The following is a 17,500-nucleotide window of genomic DNA, read 5'->3' on the forward strand; positions in this document are numbered from 1 at the left end:
TCATTTTCCTCTTCAAAGACTGGGGAGCCCACTGCTGTCATGCTGGAAAACCAACACGTGTGTCCGCGAATGCCGGGCGATGTACACTCATCCCACGTCTGAGCTTCCAATGTTTCAGCAAAAACCCTTACCTTCATAGTCAAAATTTAGGTGCTGGCCAAAGGTCTGCCTATTGGGTAAGAGAGAAGTGTGAGTTGATCAGGCCTTTCTCAGCTAGGTGCACATTATTTCTGATTGCAAAGCACAAATTTGAGGTTTGTAGTGTCAGCATGATTATCTAGAGTCAATATTCTACCTCCTGAAATAAGGAGAAAGTTAACCTTACGGTACTGAGACTCTTCTCTGGTCATTTGGTCATGCTTGAGAGTCAATATTTTACCTCCTGAAATTTGGAGAAAGGTGTGAGGTTAACCTAAAGGTCATGAGACCCTTCTCTGGTCATTTGGTTGTTTGTTGAGCGCAACAGGAGAAAAATCCAAAAAAAGTGGAGTGTTCCTTTAAAACGAGGTCTGATTTATCCTTTGAAAATGACCGCAGATTTAGACAATTTTCTGATTTAACGCTTCACTGTAGTTACATCGTATACTAAGACAGATGGAAAATACTCTCATTCTGGTGTAATAATCGAGGAACTTTGCTGCCAGTATAAGAGTATAGTTTGTAGTCATATCAACCTAGAAAAGGGCAAATTTTAATTTCCTGTCTGTCTTAGTACACGATGTACTGTAACTACAGAAAAGTCAAGCTTTAAATAGGAAAAGTACCATTTTTTTCAACATGCTAATGGTCTAATCTGATTCAATGATTTATGCTAAGCTAAGCTAAAAGTGCAAACGCCAGACCTGGATTCAGAAATGGTAAAACTCGACTGTTAGAGCTGTGAAGTCTGTCTGTATCCAAACACACTTGAGTGTTCCTTTAAAACGAGGTCAGGTTTATTCTTTGTAAATGACAGAAGAGTTGAGACAATTTTCAGATTTAACGCTTTACTCAGGTAAAAACACTGAAGAAAGTGTTGCATGCAGAACTGTTGCAAACAATTTATTTGTGTTGAATTTAAACAAACAAAGTAAGTTTTAAAAAGTTCAGCTTAATTTGTTTGTTTAAATTTAGCCCAAATAAATTGTTTACAACCACTCAACGTAAAAAAAATTGAGTAAATCCAAAGAATCATCTTTGAATTATTTTTTTCAGTGTAGTACATGATGTTACTACAGAAAAGTCGAGCTTTAAACAGGACAATTATCTTTTTTATTTATTTATTTATTTTTTTAGATGCTAATGGTCTAATCTGATTTAATAATTTATGCTAAGCTAAGCTAAAAGTGATTGGCTGAATGGGTTAAAAAATTGTGTAACTCAACTGTTGAACTCTAGGCTACTTATATAAAACGTAAAATGTTAAAACGAGGTCAGATTTATTCTTTGGAATGCTGCTATTGTGTTTAGATATTCAGAGATTCAGCCACGCTTGTGATTTCGGAAATCCAAAATGAAAAGGAAAACTGGCTTTTGCAATGAATCCAACAGTGTATTCTCAAACTTCAAGAGTTTAACCCACCCACTAATGATTTATTTGAAGGCAGCTGAGTTTCACTGGGTTGTCCTTCTGTACACTTTAACCTCATATTCAGTTCAAGGTTATTTATATAGCGCTTTTCACAATAATTATTGATTCAAATCAGCTTTACAATGCAATGTCATCCAGTCCCTCTTTTATGCATGTGTCAGTGATCATGATCGAAAGGCTCTTTTGTGATTCCACTCTGTTTTCACAACCAGTTGAAGTGGTTTGTTTGGACAGCATAAGCTTTATTTGAGGTTTGATCAGTTATATGAGAGAGGAATGTGGTCTGATTTTATTTTTTTTGGGTGGGATGTGTTGACACAAGCCCATCTGAAGCCCAAAAGAGCCGTGGCATTGCTGATTACTGCCTCTCTACTGCACATACTGAAGAGAGATTGCACTGCCAAAACACAACACTTTCAACATGCATGGACCAATGGAGATCACACTTGGTTGTTTGTGACATTTCACATTAAGTGTAATGTCGCTGTGTTTAAAAGTGAGATGTACGATGTTAAAAACAAACAGAAATTGCGATATTTAGATTTTCTGCTATTCTATATTGTGGTATGAATACAATTTGAGTAAATAACTTAAACGATTTCAATTGATTGGGATGATTTTGTAGGGAAAAGAATCATGCGTGAAATATAAAAAAACATTACAAGCATTAGTGTTATCACTATACTGGAATTCCCAATCTACATACAATTTCAATACAAAATTTCGATACCAATATAATACCAAAATTCGGTATACGAATTTCGAAATGCAGATATTTCGTTATCAATTTCAATACGAAAAATATTAGTATTCGAAACCATTTTTTTTTTATACATTTCAATTTTAACATTTAAATTATACAAATGATATAATATGCATATGATAATATGCGTAAAATCCTCATACCAGGTACGTCAACAGTTCTAAACAGAAATAAAAGTGAATAATTTTGACTTGACCTGTATATCTTTCAGCCACCCCACATTGTGGAGGCCTGAGTACGGCAGCTACATGATCGAGGGAACACCGGGTCAGCCGTATGGCGGGACGATGTCTGAGTTCAATACGGTTGAGGATAACATGGGGAAGCGGAGGAGAGAGGCTTCATCTGTGCTCAAGAAGAACGAAACTCTCCTCACAGTCACGGCATTCCCCAGGTAATAACATCATCATCGTTAACTAAACTCCAGTCAATGCTTGGCTTTAGTCTTGTAATAATATCCAAGTTGTGTACACAATGCCAGATGTCCTTTAAAACCATTTCCTGATATGTTTTATGCGGATCTTCCTGATGACCTTTTCCACAACTATTCATTTACAGATTGTCGAAATATAGGCACTTCCGCCTCATTAAAGCTATAGTTCATGTACAAATTTAAATCATATTTTAATCTCCTTCATGCAGCTTTAAATCTTCAGTTGAACACAAAAGAAGATATTTTGAAGAATGCTGGAAACCTGTAACCATTAACTTGCATATTAGGACAATAAATGATTGAAAGTCAATGTTTTTTTAGAAAAATGTGCCACACATTCTCTATTATAGACAGGTCAGGACTGCAGGCAGGTCAGTCAAGTACCTGTACCCTCTTCCTCCACACCCAGGACTTTGTAATGTGTGCAGAATTCGATTCTGCATTGTCTTGTTGAAATAGTCATGGGCGTCCCTGGAAAAGAAGGCAGCATGTTGTGCTCCAAACTCTCTATGTGCTTTACAGCATTAATGGTGCATCACAAAAGTGAAAGTTACCTTTGCCAAGGGCACTGACACATATCCCATACCATGACAGACCCGAGCTTTTGGACTGGTTGCTGGAAACAGTCTGGATGATCCTTTTCTTCTTTGGTCCAAAGCACACAGCGTCCATTACTCCCAAAAAATACTGATTCATCTGACCACAGTACATGTTTCCACTGTGTGTTGGTCCATCTTAGATGCCTCCGAGCCCAGAGAAGTTGATGGCGCTTCTGGACATTGTTAACATAGGGCTTCCTTTTGGCACAGTACAGTTTTCCCTGGCATTTGTGGATGTAGCTATGTATTGTGGTACCTGACAAAGGTTTGCCGCAGTATTCCTGAGCCCATGTGGTGATATGGCTTATAGATGAGTGAGGATTCTTGATGCAGCGCTGCCTGAGGGATCAGAGATCACGGTTATTCAGCTTAGGCTTGCACCCTTGTCCTTTACACACCGAAATTTCTCCAGATTCCTTGAATCTCTTAATGATGTTCTGCACTGTTGATGGTGAAATATCCAACTATCTTCCTCTTGTTTCTTTGAGGAACATTGTTTTTAAACATTTCAACAATTTTCTCATGTATTTGTTGGTAAACTGGCGAATCCTCAGCCCATCTTTGCTCCTAAAGGATTAGACCAGGGGTGGGCAAACTCAATCCAGGAGGGCCGTTGTCCTGCACCGTTTAGCTCCAACACTAATCAAACACACCTAGACATGCTAATCAGTGTCTTCAAGATCACTAGAAATCTATAAGCAGGTGTGTTTGATTAAAGTTGGAGCTAAACTGTGCAGGACACCGGCCCTCCACCCCTGGACTAGACCTTTCCTGGATGCTGCTTTTGTACTTAATCATGATTACAATCACCTGTTCACATCACCTGTTTCAAATCATGTCATCATTTAACCAATTTACCTAATTACTAGTTTTAAACTGCTCCTGTTACAACTTTTAAAAATTTTAATATGTAAAAAAAAAGCTATGGATATCGTGAGAAGCACATTAAATAATGCTAGTTTTATTGTCTGCAATGAAGTGCAAGTCAAAGTAAATTTAGAAATCACAATTTTTTTATTTGCATTTTTTATACTGTCATAACTTTTTCTGATTTAGGGTTATATTTAAAATAAAGGAAAATTCATTAAACGAACATTAGCATGCAAATGGGCTTCATACAGGGTGTTTTTGTTTTTCTCTTCTTTCATTTTTGTTTTCGAACACTGGCTAAGCAATAGATGACATGTTAATTTATTTCCAAAATAATTACTAGTTAGCTCTGTTTAATTGGACTTTGTGTTTGCTGATAACCCAAAACACAGGTAGCGCAGCTCAACACCACTCCATTTTTCCACAGCAGCACAAGTTATTATATAACAGCACCACATTGCGAGTAAATCACCCACAGCATGTGACTAAAGTTCATGCTAAATATTTTCTTTTGTTAGCTCTTGGCTCATTTCTTAGCGTTTGAGTTAGAGACTAAGAATAAGTTTGGCTCTGATAATGTTTCAGTCAATAAGTGCACTATGTGTACTCATTGATATCAGTGAATACACTGTTTTTGATGCACCGTGGCTGAGAGTGATGTGTGTTTCACATGTGAGGAGAGCGTTACTGCAATAAAATAAGTGAATGCATGTGAAAAAATAAATAGTTATTATTTTTGTCTAGTCAAAAGTGAGTTGAGGATAAGGGGCTTAAGGGGCCTGTGCATTGTGGATAGCCTAGTGGTCGAAGGACCTGATCGTCGGGCACAGAAACTGGCTCCTGGGACATGGACCTAGGAGACTAGTTGCAAGCAGAATTTTTTATTGAGACATGTTCAAACAGCATCTTCAAGAAGTCCAGGCCTACAAGAGTGTCTTACAGTCTAAAAAGTGTCATCTTACAAGTTAAAAAAAAGAGTTTAATTTGGACAGAAATACAGAAATAAATTACTTTAATACAGAATTTTTTTGGTGGGTAGGGGGGGGGGGTGGGGGTGGGTAGTGGCTAAAGGCGAAGACAAATCTAAACAAAGCAAGCAATTTAAGTAGACGGGGCAAAGAACCTGTCCAGCCACTGACCACGCATGTTTATCAACAAAAGATTGTCTTTGTCCTGAAAGTATAACCCAAAGACGAAGACACAGTTGTTGGGACCCTGCCTTCAGCATTCGCATCACTTGGAGTTCTGCCAGTGCTCAAGAAGGCAAAAAGTTTATTGCCTTTGTCACCCGGGCTGCTTGAGTTTTGTATAAAATAATAAAAATAAAAACCAAAGAATATGACTTTTATTTTATATACATTTATTATTGTTAATTTGGGGCTAGATTATAAACATTTTTGTTTCAACTTCTATATATGAGATAAACTAATACAAATGGTGAAACATCTGTTTTTATGCATAAAACTGTCCGCTTGTTTGACTGATCTGGGTGTGTCGTGTATTTGCTGATAGCATTCACCCTTTAACCCCTTTTAACCACTTTATTGACCCTGATAATACAAGTAAACACAGGCTTATATTTGTATTTCCATGCTAATAAACCAGAGTAGAGTTGTGACTTAAAGAAAAAAAGGTTCATTTTGCAAGTCACCCAGAGTTAAACAGTTTAGTTTTACCATTTTTAAGTCTATTCAGTCGATCTCCAGGTCTGGTGGGAGCATTTTTAGCTTAGCTTAGCATAAATCATTAAATCAGATTAGACCATTAGCATCTGACAACATAAGTTATTTTTTCTATTTTAAATGTTGACTATTCTGTAATTTCAATATGTACGAAGACTAACAGAAAATGTAAAAGTTATTATCTTATATTTTGCTGTATTTGGCTTAACCGTTCTTGGGTGGCTCGCCGATGTATTAGATGGCTCTAATATATAAAATAAGTAAGCTGAGCAAAGTTCTTACAGGGAAAGGACTGTATTGAACATAATGAATAGTACCGCAGTTCCTCAGCATTGATGTTAACTCGTCGCTCTTCAAGCAACTTAACCCAAAGTACTGTCCATGAGACACAACTTTATACTAGCAACAGCAAACAAGCCATTCTGTGTTTACTCAGCGGGACCCTCTTATCAGATGTTTCAGCTGTTGTTTTGCTTGTAGCCATTGAGAACTCAAGGCTCACACCCATCGTAAAAGGATCATTTACTTCACATCTATCAGTTTGTGGGGGTTAAGGCACAGGTCACCACCAACATACACAGAATTGCTCACATCAGAGTTCATTCAATGCAGCCAAACTAAAATGCACATAGTCTTCCATATCATAAGATGATTGTGCCTGCTGCATGGTAAAGACGTCCCTAGATTGTTACGCCAGAATGAGAGTATAATTCTTTGCCAAATTGACCTTGAAATAGCAACTTTCATGTTCATGTTTCTGTCAGTCTGGATACATGAGCTAACCACAGAAGAACCAAGCTGTGAAGTACACATGAAGTCAAAACTAGCCGTATTGATTTTGTTAGCTCACATTGCTAGTTTTGTGGTGAACAATTCACATGTGTGTGTCATTAAGAAAAGGGTTTGCGCTTGTAATTTTAAAGATAAAATTTGAATTGCACTTGTTTGTTTTCAGTTCTATTGTCAGAATAGGTCTGTCTGAGGTATTGGGCGGGGCTAACATATTTAACCACACCCCTCCAGTTGTCAGTTTTCACAACAAACAGAAACGGTGAGCAGGAGGAGTCTATTAGGTCGTAATAACTCTCCTCAAACCCTTTTCCACATCTTTCTGAAGGAAATGCCTATTTAACTACATCCTATCAGTGTGAGTAGAAAAAAACAAGCCACGCCCACTGTTTTCTAATTTAATATTCCGTTTCTCTAGGAACTGTCACATTACGAAAAAAAATGGTCGCAGCTTTCGGTTCATGCGGACTTTAAATAGGAATATTATATAAACTTTTTATTTTATTGAGCAAGATGCTAATGGTCTAATCTGATTCAATGATTTATGCTAAGCTAAGCTAAAAGTGCTCCTATCAGACTCTGAGATCATCTGAATGGATTAAAAAATGGTAAAAACTAAACTGTTAACTCTCCAAAAATTGTGTTTTTTAAAAAACTTTTAAAAAATGTTGTATTTCAGGTTAGGCTGCCCGGGCTTCACCCTGCCGGAGTACAAACCCACACCTGTTGAAAAAGGGGTTTCCAAATCGCTGTTCTTCCCAGACGAGGCCATCAACCGACACCCGAGATTCAGGTGAGAGATCAAGTGGCCTTTAATTCAGCTCTGACCCGTCCAGATGAGTTTCAGTCTCTGATTCCATGTGGAAACGGCCCCACTGCGAGTTTTAGGAGACGTCTGACCCGAACGATGCAGTGAACAGATACTGTAATAAATGTATAGTTTAATGAGAGTAAATGCATGAACTAATATTAACTAATGAAAACTTATTGTGAAATGTTATCAAAAAATTCTAAAAATATAAATAAATTATAAGATGATATCAAATATAAGATGATTTATATTTTAAATAGTGTCACATTTCGAAATGTGGCCCTTATTCATCAGCTCTGACCTCCCGTCCAGATGAGTCTCTGATCTCATGTGGAAACGGCCCTGAACAATGCGAAGCTGTTTGTGTAAGCTGGAGCTGGCAGGCTTTAGCAGGGGATTATGGGGAGCCCAGTCCCACAGACAATGATCTTTCACATACCAGCAGCCCAGAGCGTTTATACAAAGCGCTGTTCATCTGATCACGCTACACAATCACCGCTGGTTATGTTACGGTTGCTTATATTTACATTAAAGATTTTAGCAAACCATTGATTTTAAAGTCCACACAAAATCATAATAAAGTCATTTAGATCAGTGCTTCTCAACCACGTTCCTGGACGACCACCAACACTGCATGTTTTGGATGTCTCCTTTGTTTGTCACACCCATTACAGGTCTGTCAGTCTGCTAATGAGCTGATGATCTGAATCAGGTGTGTTTGGTTAAGGAGACATGGGAAATGTGCAGAGCTGGTGGTCCTCCAGGAACGTGGTTGAGAAACACTGATTTAGATCTTATTATCTGTATATTATCCAACCCTATAGGACAAATTTAGAAAATAACCCCATTTATATATTTTGATGTGGTTCTAGAACTGAACTAATTTTTGCCATCATTTCTGAATGAATGTATATCTCTATGTAGATTTGTTATAATATGTGTCTATGTCTTCCAGAACAAAACAGTGGTCAAATTAGCATTTAGAAGATATAAACATCTAAAGCTTGCAGTTTGTCAATTCCAGTTTTTTATTGGACCTCATAATTCAGTTTCTCATCTAATCTTCTGACCAATCATATGCTCTCTAATGTCAGACATGCCCCGCCCCCTTCAAGATGCTATTGCTTTTTGTGTTTGATCTCAGTCTCTCTCACTGGCGAAGCTGTGATGATAACAAAAGGCTATTGGATGTTTTAAAAAGGGGGAGGAGCTAGTCCGTCCCACCCTGTCTTCATGTTTCAGCTCAAATTACGTCACACATTAAACAAAAATGCACATTTCAAAGCACTTCACTCAACCTTTAAGCTTCTGAGTTATTTTGCACTGTTTGTTATGGAGAATGAAACCTGCAACAATAAATACGCAAATCAATAAATAATGTATGTAAAAATCCACAAATTCCTGCATAAATAAAACAATAAATAAATACTCAAGTAAATAAACGATTAAATAAATCCATAAATTCCTGCATAAATAAAACAATAAATAAATACGCAAATAAATAAATGATTAAATAAATCCATAAATTCCTGCATAAATAAAACAATAAATAAATACGCAAATAAATAAATGATTAAATAAATCCATAAATTTCTGCATAAATAAAACAATAAATAAATACGCAAATAAATAAATTAATAAATAAATCCATAAATTCCTGAATTAATAAAACAATAAATAAATATGCAAATAAATAAACAATGTATATAAAAATCCACAGATTCCTGCGTAAATAAAAAATAAATAAATAAATATGCAAATAAATAAATGTAAATAAAAATCCACAAATTTCTGCGTAAATATATAAACAATAACACTGTTGGCAGGAAAGTAATTGAATAAATTACTTATTAAATAAGTAAATGCTGAACTAAAAGTTGATTTTTTTTTCCCCCTTTCAAACATTTTTTAATAATTATAATAATGTAATAATAAAAACCGAATTATAGTGATATAATAATTTAAAAATGCACAATTAATTTGATGATTAATTTATTTGCGTATTTATTTATTTATTGTTTTATGCAGGAGTTTGTGGATTTATTTACTCATTTATTTATTTGTTTATTTATTTAGTCTTTTATTGTTTTATTTATGCAGAAATTTGTGGATTTATTTAATCATTTATCTATTTTTTTGCGTTTTTATTTACTGTTTTATTTATGCAGGAATTTGTGGATTTTTTACTCATTTATTTATTTTTTGCATATTAATTTTCATATTTATGTGTTTTATTTATGCAGAAATTTATGGATTTATTTAATCATTTATCTTTTTTTGCATATTTATTTGCATATTTATTTATTTATTTATTGTTTTATTCAAGCAGGAATTTATAGATTTATTTACTTATTTATTTGCGTATTTATTTATTTATTGTTTGCAGTTTTCATCTTCCATAGTTTGTGCTGTAGATGTAAATTGTAAATATGTTTCTAAATATTTAAAGAGATCGTTCACTTAAAAGTGAAGCTTCTTTCATCATTTACTCATCCTTGTTTTAAACCTGTTTGGGTTTTTTGGGGGGGCTTTTGTTGAGCACAAAGGAAGATATTCTGAAGAATGCTGGGGGAAAAAAGATAAAGCCATTGACTTCCATTGTATTTTTTTGTTCCTACTATGGAAGTCAATAGCTGCTTTTTCTCTAACATTTTTTTCCGGATAATAGAAGAAGGGAATTCTTAAATGTTTAATGTAACAGTAAATCAGTTTGGTTATTGTGTCTGAATCTAGCATGGATGCTTTAGCTTGTGCATCGCTAACAGATCTGGTTTGTTGTTGTGTTTCAGCACTCTGACCAGAAACATCCGCCATCGGAGGGGTGAAAAGGTGGTGATAAACGTACCAAGTAAGTTGTTAGTATGATTATTAATTTATTAAATGTTTTAATTATAGGATATTGCTTCTGTAATAAAAAAAAAAATTCAACATGAAACCCATCTGAACTGCGCTCTGGCACACCTCTTCCAACCGGGCCAGAGCCGGCCAACTGAACCTCGCCTGGGCATGGCACTCACTTGTCAAACAGACCAGGAAATGCACACAGAAATGGTTCGGATAGCCTAGTGTGAGTGCACTCTTATTCAAATAATGCTAATAGGCAGCTGGTAGACTTTAAATAAATAAATAAATAGTGTTAAACATGTATTTTAGTTCCCCTCACTCCACATCAAATCCTCCAGATTTAACGCTGTTTAGGAAAACGATTGATGTTAATGGATTGAATACCACGAAGTAAGAATGATCAATACATGTTAATAATAATGATAATCATAGTTCAACATTTAGTAATATTTTATCATAATCCAAATTCTTGCTTGGCGTTAGTTTATGCACTTTGAGTTAAAGTTGTTCATTGTTATCACCATTAACTAACATTAAAGACCAAGAATAAATACTGTAATAAATGTAGAGCTCAATGCTTGTTCATGTTAGTAAATACTGAAACTAATGAGAACAATGCTAAATGACTAAATGTAATGTGTTTTTGGACCAATGACATTTCACAGTGAGCAATGCTATTCACTTAAACGCCTTAAAAAACAAAGCAAAACTGTGCAGATTATGACCTTGTGCATTTGTTTTCATTACATTGCATTTAGTCATTTAGCAGACGCTTTTGTCCACATTGACTTGCAATTGAGGAGAGCCATACACACAAACAAAGAAGAGGCAATGCACACAACAAGTGCTGATTATACAAAGCAACTGTGCTAGAATGAGGAGGAGGGAGTGTTCATTTATTCATTAATTTATTTTATTTTTTAATTAGAGAAAAGAAAGAAGAACAATTGAAATAAAGAACAAAGCGGTTGTCATAGGGGTTACAAAATCATAATACATTTGACATACATTATCACAAATTGTTTACAATGACATATTCAGACCATTTTTGCCAGTACTTGTTGCACATCTTTGAATCAAATCTTAGATTAAAAGTGAGTCTCTCCATACAGCGTGTTTCCTTTACAATTCCTATCCGTTGAGCCCTTGTTGGAGGATCAGCCTGAAATCTTTTTCAAGTTATCTGCTACTTACCAAAACGATTTGAATTAAGTATTTGTCAAGTTTTTTTTATTTTTATTTTGGTCTATTTATTTTTTAAAAAGGAATAAAAGTATTTCTACGGGTGGTTTGTCAAACCCACTCACCTGTGTAAAGCACACTTCATAAATGCACAGTGTTCTGCATGGATTGAAACTGCTTCTCTTTTGTTTATCTCAACAGTTTTTAAAGATATCAACACCCCGTCTCCATTCATGGAGGTGTTTCCAGAGGATGATGGAGAAGCTGCTCGAGGTGCCAAGCCGGATCACATCTACATGGACGCCATGGGCTTCGGCATGGGGAACTGCTGCCTGCAGGTGACGCTCAGAAACTCTCTCTCGTTGGTTTGCGCTGAGGATGTTTGGCTGAAGGTGTGTTTTTGATGTTATAGGTGACCTTCCAGGCTTGCAGCATCAGTGAGGCTCGATACCTTTACGACCAGCTGGCCACTTTCTGTCCCATAGTGGTAAGTAAATCGGAAAAGCAGTGACATTTTAGATTATGATATACAGTACAACACTAAATATTAGCCCAAAGGGTTTCCACCTATAGTGTCTTGCCTTAACGCCACATTCACACGGGGCGTCACCGTCAACGCTTCCCATTCACTTTGAATGGGTGACGTCAGGCGTTGCCGAACTGCATTGTGGATCCGTCGGCGCCACTTCAGAGGCGTTGCTCGCTGCAGAAGTGTGGACTAGCTCAACTTTTCAAGCGCCGATGGAAGCATCAGCCAATCAGATCGCTTTATGCAAATACACCAGCTAGACAGTGGCCTATTGCTGACTGAATTTCATTGGCTGTTGCTGCTATGACGATCGCTTCAGCCCCAACTTCAGACACGACCTCTGTCAAGCGTTGACGCTGAAGCTGAATGGGGCGTAAAGGTGCTTTATGTACGTTTTTGACTCTTCTAAAGCATAAAAACACCATAAAATGTTTGCAGATATTTAAGAAACATGCTCAGTGAACATTCTTGTGTATCTGAGAAACAATGCTGAAGTCAGAAATTCTGCTTTGAACATGTGTGTTACGTGCCAGAACGGCTGTCTTTGTTTTGGTTCCTTTAACCCACCCAATGCCAGTTTAGCCCATTATATTTCAGCACTCCGGGTTGCCTTTATTTTTTATTATTTTTTAATTGTTATTTTTTTTTGCATAACAAGAACAATAGCATACAAAAATGAGGAATACAATGCTTACGCTATTTTCACTTCAAAAGAACAAATCAGTAGAAAAAAAAACAAATAAATACAAATAAAATTAATATACAATAAATAAATATATATTAAATAATAAATACATGATACTTCCCATATTATCATTATTATCATTAAATTAATAAACAAATTTTGCTCCAAAGTTTTGCTATTATTATTGTACATAAAAAAAAATTCTTTGCAAGAAAACTGAGTTTTTAATTTTATAAGTTTAAATTTAAGATATTCAACATCAAACCTAAACATTTGTCAATTCAAAAAACTGGTGTTTTATCGATCTCTAATTCACAAAAAGCGCACATATATTCCATGTCTTTAAAAAAATTTAATAACTTTTTTCCACAAGATATATTAAATGTATTCGTTTATATGTCACTTCTTTAGCTTTATTGGTGAGACAGGGTTTACTAGGTAAGTTTCAAACGTTTTTCCACTCAATTTGCTTAAATAAGTAATTCCAAAAAGATTTGCATTTAGGCAACAACGGGTTCTGCTTAACATTTAATGGTACAATTATTAAATGTATTGTCTGTAATTTGTACACCATTGACACTTAACTGATTAGTATGTAAAATATTTGAATCAGAGGATAAATTACAGGACTGTGTTGCGTTTATGGAAAACGGCGCATTTCATTCATTCAGTTAGGAAGGCTGTCAAAGCATGCGTTTGTGACCGAAATGCGACCTCTGGTGGACAGTAACAGCCTCTTACATGAGATGTGGATTCAGAATTCCACATGAGGTTATTGATTAGTAAATACTATAAATATTATGAGTGTAAACATCAGGTGAGCTGGTTACATTGTAAGCCAGTGTCCTAACAACACGCTATGTGACAAGTATTGCAGTGATGAGCAATTTGGCTGTTTGCACCAGACGAAACACGACAGAAATGGAAATAAAGGCATTCAGAAGCACAGAATAGTGCACTCACTGCACTCCAGCCAAATGGTATGGTCTATAATCTAATGAATACATATTAAACCTCTTTAACATTATGAAATGCAGATGCTGAATCACTGATATATGTTGGTTTGCACTGAATTATAGTAATTTTCAAGATCTGAGGTGAACTATCTGCTGCTGCTTTCAGTAGTACAACACTAAAAGTCATGTCATTAATTCGATGTGTTGGATAGGACAAAAACTCCTTTTAATATGAAGAATAACCCTTCTATCGCATGCCGTTGCTTTTATATTGAATACGATTTAAATCAGCCTTTAGGCTCGATCATCAGACTGGCTCCTGTTGGTCCTCAATCTGGCAACCTGCGCTTGTTTGTTTTGATCCAGGAATGCAATACCTAGTTCAACCACTGGGTGTCAGACTTGCATACTGCACCTTTAATGGATTTACTAACATGAACAAACGATGAACGATACATTTATTACAGTATTTGATCATGTTAGTTAATGAAAATGCAACTGTTCATGTTCATGTTACCTCAAGGTGCATTAACTCATGTTAACTAGCATGAATTTGGATGTTAATAATGCATTAGTAAATGTTGAACAATGATTAATAAATACTGTACAATTATTGGTCATACTTATTTCTTGTTTGGAAATTCATTAACTAATAACTCGGTGTTGGTAATATCTGCAGTACTGTATAATCCTGCTTCATCAATCTGTGTGTAGTTAGTGTTTACAGTGTTTTTGAGCTCTGCTGTTTGTGTTCAGATGGCTCTGAGCGCCGCCTCTCCATTCTATCGGGGTTTTGTGTCCGACATCGACTGCCGCTGGGGTGTTATCTCTGCATCTGTGGATGACCGTACCCGAGAGGAGAGAGGCCTGGAGGTCAGGACACACACCTGACATACACACTTCATTGTCAAAATGCTGATAAATACACTGAATGAACATGACTTTACCTGCCCACAAAAACGTAGAAAGTCTTGTTAAAGGTTTTCGATGCTGTTCAGAATGAAATTGTTTGCATTTAGGAGGTCACAGTTTCTTGGGTTTCTTAAGGAACTTATGGGATAAGAGTCAGATGGTGAATGGGAAAATTATTACACCTTTTTGGTCTTTTTTTTAATTGAGATGCTAATGGTCTAATCTGATTCAATGAACTATGCTAAGCTAAGCTAAAAGTGCTCTCGGTGAATGTGTTAAAATAATGGTAAAACTTAACTCTTTAACTAAAGGGGAGTTGGAAAATGAGACTTTTTACAAATAAGGTGGAGTGTTTCTTTAAGATTGCTTCGAAAAAAATGTAATATTCAGCATAATTATGATAATTATGTTCTATAATGTCAGGATGTTCTGTAACGCCCTTTTTTCACACAATAAACGTTCATACTTATAAGTAATAATAATAATAACAGTCCTGTGGATACATCATATGACAAGACACCATCTGTTAATAATTTAAAAAGACTAGACTTGCTCCAAGGTTTGGAAAGTTTTGTAATAGTCAAACCAATTTATGACTATATTGTAGGAATATTTTGACTATAAAACATACTTAAATGCGTATATATAGCTCCCTATTTATCACAGGCTGCCACAGCGGAATGAACCGCCAACTGTTCCAGCATATGTTTTACGCAGCGGATGCCCTTCCAGCTGCAACCCAGTACTGGGAAACATCCATACACTCTCATTTATACACACACACACACACACTACGGCTAATTTAGTTTATTCAATTCATCAATAGCGCATGTGTTTGGACTGTGGGGGAAACTGGAGCACCCGGAGGAAACCCACGCCAACACGGGGAGAACATTCCACACAGAAATGCCAAATGGTCCAGCCGGGACTCAAATGCTGCTGATATTGCATTAAAACAGAAATAAACAAACATTCAGAGTCATTTAATTGAGTAAAAAAGATGAAGCGACTTCAGCAGCTTTAGTTGATGATATGTCAAATGATAATAAAATCTCTCAATTGTAATGATTAAACAGGATTTCTGCAAATCGGACTACTTCTGGCCAAACTATTTTATTTGTTATTGTATTTTTATTATTTACTTATTTTAATTATTTATTTTATTATTTTTATATATTTATTAATATTTTATTTATGTTATTGCATTTTAATTATTTATTTTAATTATTTATTTTATTACATTTTTATATATTTTTATAAATATTTTATTTATGTTATTGTATTTTAATTATTTACTTTATTTAATTACATTTTTAAAATATATTTATTAATATTGTATTTATGTTATTGTATTTTAATTATTTGCTCATTTGAATTATTAATTTTATTTCATTTTTTATATATATTTATTAATATTTTATTTATGTTATTGTATTTCTATTACTTATATATTTTAATTATTTTATTTTATTTTTAAATATATTTATTAATATTTTATTTATGTTATTGTATTTTAATTATTTACTTATTTAATTATTTATTTATATATAGTTATTAATATTTTATTTATGTATTGTATTTTAATTATTTATTTATTTTAATTATTTATTTGTATATTTATTAATATTATATTTATGATATTGTATTTTTTATTGTTATTGTGTTGTAAACTTTATTAATTTATATTTAATTAATATTTGATTTAATTGTATTTTTTATTTTATTTATTTTAAGTGATTATTTAATTAATTTATTTATTTATATTTATGGGTTTATTTGGATAGCACTAATGTAAGAAGTTGATCAAGGTACACTGTACATTATTTTTAATTTATTTATTATTATTTTATTATTTTTAATGTATGCTTTATTATTTATTTGTTTTATTAATTTTATAAATTTATATTTTTATTAATATTTTATTTATTTTATTGTGTTTTTTATTTAGTTTATTTTTTTGTTAATTAAATTTGATTTATGCTCTTGTGCAGGATGTTTAAAATTACCTAAAAATATTAAACTAAAATTATTTTTGTTGCTATATTTGTAAAATAAATGGAAAAAATATATGAATGACTTTTTAATTTTAATTATTATTATTTTATTATTATACCCATGTGCCCAAATAACTAAAACTTACATAAATCGTAAAAACTAAATGGGCAAATCTTTTTCTAAGCTAATACAACAAAAATACCAAAGCTTAAGAAGGAAAAATAATATAAATGTTAATTATAAAAATAAAAACTAATTCTAAGAATCTATTAAACTATAAACTATTATAAGTCATGCTACAGTAAAATAACCCTGTTTGTGTCTTTTTCTCTGTAGTCGCTGAAAAACAACAAATTCAGGATCCATAAATCAAGATATGATTCGATCGACAGCTACCTCTCCTGCTGTGGAGAGAAATACAACGACATCGAGCTGACCATAGATGAGGACATCAACAAGCAGCTCCTTGATGCAGGTAAACACACTTCCAGAGCTCAGACTTTAACTTTCAATATTGCATTCATATTAATAATAATAATAATAATAGTAATAATAATAATGCACAGTTTAGTTGCAACCCTGCTCCATCACACTTACCTTTAGGTTTTAAACAAGCCTGAAGGACTCAATTAGTTTGATCAGGTGTGTTTAATTAGGGTTGGAACTAAACTGTGCAGAGCTGTGGTCCTCCAGGAACTGAGCTTGACACCTGTGCCTTAGTTGCTTAGTAAACTTATTATGACCCTCATTATTATTATCAGTAGAAGTAGTTGTTGTTGTTGTTGTTTTGCTTAGCTTAGCATAGATAAGTGAATCAGATTAAACCATTAGCGTTGCTCAATTTCTCAATTTCTTTTGTTGAAAAGTGTAAAACATTTGA

At 34.2% G+C, this 17,500-nt stretch overlaps 1 protein-coding gene across 1 annotated transcript in view; it reads left to right on the plus strand.

The window, feature by feature from the left end:
* gclc (glutamate-cysteine ligase, catalytic subunit) overlaps positions 1-17,500 on the plus strand; it is a 35,360-nt gene that overhangs the window by 8,916 nt on the left and 8,944 nt on the right. Inside the window, 7 exon segments of the mRNA NM_199277.2 lie at positions 2,545-2,727; positions 7,386-7,499; positions 10,307-10,365; positions 11,745-11,881; positions 11,956-12,030; positions 14,470-14,586; positions 16,957-17,095. Of these exon segments, the coding sequence (NP_954971.2) occupies positions 2,545-2,727; positions 7,386-7,499; positions 10,307-10,365; positions 11,745-11,881; positions 11,956-12,030; positions 14,470-14,586; positions 16,957-17,095 (824 nt within the window).

This window comes from Danio rerio, chromosome 13, assembly GCF_052040795.2.
Source record: "Danio rerio strain M-AB ecotype USA chromosome 13, GRCz13ab, whole genome shotgun sequence".
In the NCBI taxonomy this organism is placed as follows: Eukaryota; Metazoa; Chordata; class Actinopteri; order Cypriniformes; family Danionidae; genus Danio; species Danio rerio.